The following is a 7,793-nucleotide window of genomic DNA, read 5'->3' on the forward strand; positions in this document are numbered from 1 at the left end:
TTTATTTTCTAATTAAACAAAAAATAAATAGACTTAATTAATTTAAATTTCTTTTAATAAAAAATTGAACCAAATTAAATATCGATCATTACTATCTTGTGTTATGTAAGAATTATTTAACAATAATAGAGGCAAATTTATAGTCCAGGTCAAATATATTTTAGATAGACGTGGCAAGTTGTAATGTTACATCGCATTCATCTATAGTCGATGCTAAATAATAATAATAACGAAAGTTTTGTAATGTTAGTCGTTTTGAATGAATCGTTGTCTTTTTTTCATCTTTTGAATGATTTAAAAAAAATATTTGTGGATACTTAATAATCGAAACGAAAATAACAATAATCAAACCAATAAATATATATTATATTTTAGTTTACATTAAATGTACATCCTATGCATCTTCACTAAAACCACACCCTACGTCAGAGGCGAAGCCAAAGTTGAAAGTTTGGGGGTTCTAAGTTAATTTTGTTTGAGGGTTCACATAATAATATACATATATTTATTTAATTTTCTAATACAAATATAGAATCTACAAAAAACTAGTGAATTCGTCTGAACCATGAACCCTACCTTACTCCTCTTCTAATGAAAGTTACTATGCATCACAAATAATCTAAAATTGAAACACTTTAGTATATGTGAAGAAATCATAATTAATATAAATACTATTTTTATAATATTCCTCAATAAATTCACAGTCGCTATTTTTCAGATGGAATGAACCTCCTCCTATGCAGATATTCATGAGACGCAACACGAACAATAATTTAATTAATTAAGCAATCTCTTTAGTCTTTGGTCAAGGGAAAATGACTGTGTTTGAATTAGTCAACAGGTTGATTTCCTATTTTGGCTATTTCCAATTTTGAACTATGATCAATACAAGTAGTGCAGAAGCAATCATAAAAATCGTGAATTCCTGAGTTATTTATGCTATAAAATATAATTTTTTATTTAATTTTTCATCAAATCGGTTCACTTAAAAATCGTATAGTGAAAAATATATTTTCATAAAAATAGTGGGAAACTTCTTAAGTTTTTTTCATAATTTCTTCTTTTTTTTTTTACTGATTCAATCAAAATATATATTTATGAAAAGAGTTACTAAACATTTTTTTAATAGGTAAAAATAGAGTATTTTTTTAATAGTAGTTCATTTTAATGATGTGTTTTGAGGTTCTTTGTAGTTTGTACCATATCATATTCAAACTATATAGTACCATCAACATTAACAAACTATATGATTAAAAAATTAGCACATAAAAATATATAATCTTAGGTTGATTTTGAACTATATATGTAAGGTAGTACGAGTAGAAGAATTGATAATATGATATTGTAAAGATTGCATACACTACAAATGTATTTTAAAATCTTACAACATATTACTTGTCTTATTTCATGTTATTAATTTCACTTATTACCAAAAAGAAAAGAGAAAACACTAACACTACAATCAGTAAACACCTCCCACATATTGGCGGAAAATAATAATAATTAATGCACATAAAAATAATAAATGTTGAATTAACAATTAGTGACTTAGTAGTACAGATATATTAACAGAAGAATTAAACAAGAATGGAGGCAATATTATAATATAGGTCAAATATAATGAACAGTTTTTTTTATAGACTAGACACTTAGACATTTTGCAAGTTGTAATGTTACATCATATTCATCCATAGCCGACGCTAAAAACAAATTTTATTTTGGCACGGAATTTAAGAAAAAAAATAAAAAATTTAAAATTTGTGATCTAAAATAAAATTTATTGATCTATTTGATTATAGATTATTTCATTAATTAACATCAAATTGAAAGTTTAAAGCTTAATTATTAGTAGTAAAAATAAAAATATATCATTTTTATGTAATCACATTAATAAAAAAAATGTATCGCATAAATTTAGATAGAGGAAATATCATTTTAAGACAAGTTGCTCAAGTTTGTCACCTTTCTCTCTATATATAGAAGCAAACAATTATCCAAGTACTATTTCATGTTATAAGACAAACTTGCAATATAGAAAACAAAAAAAAAATGGATTCTTATTCATATGCTATTTCTTCTTTTTCTTCTTTTAATAATTCCTCTTCAACATATCCACAACAAGAACAAAAGAAAAATAAAAAATTAGCCTCATATCATTCCTCACTTCATGGAGTTAGAAGGCTCCCATTAAAACCAATGACTAAACTACCAATTGCACCTTTGCCACCAACACCTCCTAAAATATATAGAGTTGAACCTAATGATTTCAAGGATGTTGTCCAAATGCTCACTTCATCTCCCGAGTTTCAATCTGTCTCCAATGATTCTATCTCTCGTTTTGATTCTGGCTCTGGCTCTGGCTCTAGTTCATTTAATTCGAGGCGTTTACAGGATATTGCTCCTCCTCCACTTGATCTCTCACCAGTTTCATTACAAAGAAGTAACAACAACAACAATAATAATGATGATGTTCTTGCACAATGGCGCGAGTTCCTTCTTCCTTCTTCTTCTACAAACGACCAATTTGAGGTGTGTGTTGATTCAACAATGTTTGAAGCACAAGAAAGATCGCATGTAACGCCTCGGATCCCATCAGAAAATTATTTTGGATCGTGTAGTCCCTTGGCTAATTTTCCTCTATCACCTGCTTCTTTTGCATGGTGTTCTTCTATTCTTTTTAGCCCGGGTACACTTACTTCACCAAGCGCGGTTCAAATCATATGAGTGTTTATTTCTTGATGTTTATTACTTGTGGGTTGATCAAGAATTTGAATTGGAATATCTAAATGGGAGATATCACAATTCAAATACTTGATGAAGTTGTTTTTTTTTTTTTCTTTCTTTAAGATGTTTTGTATTTCCTAAATTTATGTTAATTTGTAATTTGTTAAGTACTTCACATTTCCTAAATTTATGTTAATTTGTAATTTGTTAAATACTTCACTATTTTCTTCAATTGGGTTAACATGTGAAAGAGACAAATTAAGGGTTGCCAAAGTAGCCCATGAAAAAATTGACATCTCTAACCCAATCAAGTTTGGGAATGTCAATGACATGCTCAATTATTTTGATCCGTCCAATTCAATTCATCCAGAGTCGAGATGCAATTAAATTTAAATTATAAATATATAGAGTTGAACCTAATGATTTCAAGGATGTTGTCCAAATGCTCACTTCATCTCCCGAGTTTCAATCTGTCTCTAATGATTCTATCTCTCGTTCTGATTCTGGTTCTGGTTTTGGCTCTGGCTCTAGCTCTAGTTCTTTTAATTAGAGGCGTTTACAGGATATTGCTCCTCCTCCACTTGATCTCTCACCAGTTTCATTACAAAGAAGTAACAACAACAATAATAATGATGTTCTTGCACAATGGCGCGAGTTCCTTCTTCCTTCTTCTTCTACAAACGACCAATTTGAGGTGTGTGTTGATTCAACAACATTTGAAGCACAAGAAAGATCACATGTAACGCCTCGGATCCCATCAGAAAATTATTTTGGATCGTGTAGTCCCTTGGCTAATTTTCCTCTATCGCCTGCTTCTTTTGCATGGTGTTCTTCTATTCTTTTTAGCCCGGGTACACTTACTTCACCAAGCGCGGTTCAAATCATATGAGTGTTTGTAACTTATGATTATTTCTTTATGCTTATTACTTGTGTGTTGATCAAGAATTTGAATTGGAATATCTAAATGGGAGATATCACAATTCAAATACTTGATGAAGTTGCTTTTTTTTTTTCTTCTTTAATTAAGATGTTTTGTATTTCCTAAATTTATGTTAATTTGTAATTTGTTAAGTACTTCACATTTCCTAAATTTATGTTAATTTGTAATTTGTTAAGTACTTCACTATTTTCTTCAATTGGGTTAACATGTGAAAGAGACAAATCAATGGCCAAAGTAGCCCATGAAAAAATTGACATCTCTAACCCAATCAAGATTGGGCATGTCAATGACATGCCCAATTATTTTGATCCGTCCAATTCAACTCATCGAGAGTCGAGACGCAATTAAACTTAAATTATAAATATATTTCTTAAAATAGATATTTTTTGTTTGTTAGTTCATTTCAATATAAATAGCTTTTTAACGAATCGTTGGATCGCTCTTTATCATTTAGATCATTTTAACTCACCAGATTTGACACTCCTTAAACAAAACAAGAACTTAGAGAAAAGGCAATATATGGGCATAGGTAAAATGTGGCAAGAGTGAATGCAAACTAGTAGGTTTATACAATCAAGTGAGTGCCACTAAATTGTGAGGTTTAGGCATATTTCATACTTAGTGAGCACACTAATTATAGCAGAAAAAAATTAAATCCACGTAAGGAAAATTTAAATAATATTTTATAGGTATGTACTAAAGTTTTAGATTTAAAAATTATAACAATAAACATCTGATTTAAAAAATTCATGTGCAAATATTTAGAGCTTAAGCATAAATGTTTGAAGTTCATTACACATCTAAAATAAGATGAGACATGATACAGTAATTCACGTCTGTCCAACTTATATCGAGTGAATCGATTTAATGTAGAGATTACCCGCTGCTTATTCATATACCATAATTTAATTATCATCAATATTCAATGAGTAACTCAAAACGAATAATATCAAATCAACGTGTGTTCGTTAACTAAGATAGAAAATAAAGATGTCATTAGCAAATTCAAATGAGTACCGATAACCCAAAAGTAACACAAGTCAGACTAAACTCTAGTTTAAAATGTCAAAAGTAGATCTTAGCAAATCATATCAAATTTTAGACAAAAATATTCAAAATTTAGTATTCACTTCAATCGCAAATATTTAACTTCAATCGCATACTCCCTACATCTATCTATTGTAAATATTTAACTTCAATCGCATACTCCCTCCAACCCAATCTGTCATGACTCATGGGCTTCTTATCTTGTTATTGGACCTATTTACAAACATTTTCAGGCCAGCTAGCCCTCAAGCCACTGGATCCATCTTTTGTATAACCCAATACAATTAGAGGCTGATGTAAAATCAAATTTAGTCGAATTCAATATTTTTGACGTGGAGTATATTTGTAGCATTTGTAATTAATAATTAATATGAATTTGTAACTTTATAATAAAATAGTCTAACATAAATAACAAAGTTAAGAATTTTTATCAAGATCAAAAATAGTGTAATTTTTTTTTTTAATAATCCCCTCGATTCTGTCTAACTCCGCGCTCACGCATTGACGGTAAGCTAGAAACTTCTACTCTTATCCACCCACCTCGAATCATGAACCATTTCCTACATATTAAGCTTTATCCTTAACACATTACAAGTACACCTCTCAAATGCTACGTGTCAAACACCCACAACACCATCCACGTGTCACTTCATAACTCTCCTTTCCTCCACGTGTCCAATCCAATTTTCTTAACCACCTCAACATAAATACCATACCCCAATTCCTTCCCATTCATCACACTCCTTAAATCCCAAAAGTGCAAAAAAAAAAAAAAAAAAAAGAGTAAAATATTAAGAGATATTATCAGTGTTTTGTAATTAGAAAAAAAAATGGAGTCGAGGCAAGCAGTGAAAGAAGAAAGAGCAGAAGCAGCTGCAAAAATAGCAGCAAATGAACTTAGTGATGTGAATAAAGAACGAAGGGATGAAAGTCAAAGAGATGTTGAACAACAGAAACCCGGTGTTATTGGCAGTATAATCAAATCCGTTCAAGGTACACTTGGTCATGCTAAAGACGCCGTCACTGGAAAAGCCCACGAAACCGCCGAAGTCGCCACTGACACCTCTGATATAGCGGCGGAAAATGCAAGACGGTCTAAAGACGCTGCAGCTGATAAAATGGGAGAGTATGCTGATTATGCTGAGGATAAGGGTAAGGCCACTAAAGCATCTGTTTCAGATAAAGCACAACAAGTTAAAAATAAAGCAGGGGAGTATACAGATTCCGCTGCAGACAAGGCGAAGCAAACGAAGGATTATGCAGCGGAGAAGGCGAAGGAGGCAAAGGATACAACAGTAGATAAGGCCAAAGAAGCAAAAGAGAGTGCAACTCGTAAAGCAACAGAGTACGAGAAGTATGCAGAGGATAAAGCTAAGGAAGCTAAGGATGTGACGATGCAGAAAACCGGAGAGTATAAGGATTATACGGCTGAAAAGGCAAAAGAAGGGAAAGATACTACGATAGGGAAATTGGCTGAGCTGAAGGATAGTGCGGCTGACGCCGCGAGGCGGGCGATGGATATGCTTACGGGTAAAAAGGAGGAAGCTCAGCAGAAGGTGGAGGAAACGGCTGAAGCGGCGAAACAGAAAGCTGATGAGACGGCAGGAGCGGCTAAACAAAAGGCAAGTGAAACGGAGGGAGCGGCTAAGCATAAGGCGGATGAGACGGCGGGAGCTGCTAAGGTTAGCCGTTTATAGCCGTCTTACTTAGTTTTCTTATAAAAATTTAGAATAAGAATCAAATAATACATGGCACTTTGTTGTAGATTTTTTGGATGCCATTAATAATATGTTGCAACAAATTTTGAGTAATCGATCTTGTCTTATTTTCAAGTCATGATTAATAGCAATATTCTGCCTCTATGTGGGTAGCTTTTCTGTATATTCTATATTTGTACTAAAAAATTAATTAAATATATATGTATATTAATTTGTAAATCCTGACAAAATTGATTGACAGAAATAACGAAATTTAGAACTCAAACTCTTAATTTTGGCTTCGTCTCTGATTTGCGATTGCGAAATGTGAACCCATTGGCTATCTATATATTTTATCGTCTTGGATAAAAAAGATGAATGGTTAATAGTCTCAATTGCAGGAAAAGTATCATGAGAGTGAAGAAGCAACAAGAAGAAAAATGGAGGAAATGAAAATGCACGAAGGTGACGATGATCAGGATAGAAAAGTTGCTACCGGTGGTATTTTCGGTGCGCTTGGAAGCATATTAGCACCGAAACACACCACCGATGAGACAACTACTAGAGGAGGATCGAAGATCGTGGTGGATGTGGACGATACTCGGGCAGGTAAGACTGCAACGACGTTGAAACAGGCCGATCAGATGACCGGCCAGACGTTCAACGACGTTGGGAGAATGGATGTTGAAGGGAGTATTGCTCAAGTTGAAGCTAAGGATTCAACTGGGAAAAATGTGAAAGTGAAGTACTAAAAATAGATTATGAATGATGAATGCATATCTTTCTTTCTTTCTTTTTGGCTATGTGTTTTGTGTAACTTTTGAATTTGGTTGTATTTTGTATTTTGTGTGTTTTGGTTTGTGTTAAGAAGTTAGTAAAATCATATTTCTGTTTTGTTTCTTGTGATTATTTACTTTTCAAGTACTCCAAATTTATGTATAGCAAACTATTAATTTATGGAAAAATAAGTAAATATTACGGGTTTTAAATTTATTTTTAAAATTTTTTTGCTTATAACAAATTATTTACGGGCTATGACATATCAGTTAAATTTAATTTTATTTTAAAAACTAAATTATATTTATTTAATAAATTATTAATCTATTTATAGTTTTTTTTATTATTAATTAATAATAGATCATTAATTTTATTTTACTTCCTTTTTTAAAAAACTAAAATTTTCAGTTACCCAATTTTAGGGATTTCCTTTCCTTGTTTACCGTTACCATCTCCAATCATTGATCACACCACCATTCCACACGTTTCTTCACTCCCACACAACTCAACCCACAATTCACTATCAAACTTTCTTCATTCTTTCTCATCTAGTCCAACATCAAAATTGATTACCCAGTCTGCTGAGGCAAATTTAATGTTAAATGACA

At 31.8% G+C, this 7,793-nt stretch overlaps 2 protein-coding genes and 1 pseudogene across 2 annotated transcripts; all 3 read left to right on the forward strand.

Moving 5' to 3' along the window:
• Positions 1 to 2,049: 2,049 nt before the first annotated feature.
• LOC125824807 (uncharacterized) lies at positions 2,050 to 2,724 on the forward strand. The gene has a single exon (XM_049504156.1). The coding sequence runs from the start codon at positions 2,050 to 2,052 to the stop codon at positions 2,722 to 2,724; it is 675 nt and encodes a 224-aa protein (XP_049360113.1).
• A 406-nt stretch (positions 2,725 to 3,130) lies between these two features.
• On the forward strand, positions 3,131 to 3,613 carry LOC125824851 (uncharacterized; annotated as a pseudogene).
• A 1,928-nt stretch (positions 3,614 to 5,541) lies between these two features.
• LOC125824734 (late embryogenesis abundant protein ECP63-like) lies at positions 5,542 to 7,160 on the forward strand. The gene is made up of 2 exons (XM_049504092.1): positions 5,542 to 6,393; positions 6,810 to 7,160. Exons 1-2 carry the CDS (start codon positions 5,542 to 5,544, stop codon positions 7,158 to 7,160), a joined length of 1,203 nt encoding a protein of 400 aa, XP_049360049.1.
• The last annotated feature ends 633 nt before the right edge of the window (positions 7,161 to 7,793 follow it).

Source organism: Solanum verrucosum, unplaced genomic scaffold (assembly GCF_900185275.1).
Source record: "Solanum verrucosum unplaced genomic scaffold, falcon-dt-bn FXZP01000125.1, whole genome shotgun sequence".
NCBI classification, from domain to species: domain Eukaryota; kingdom Viridiplantae; phylum Streptophyta; class Magnoliopsida; order Solanales; family Solanaceae; genus Solanum; species Solanum verrucosum.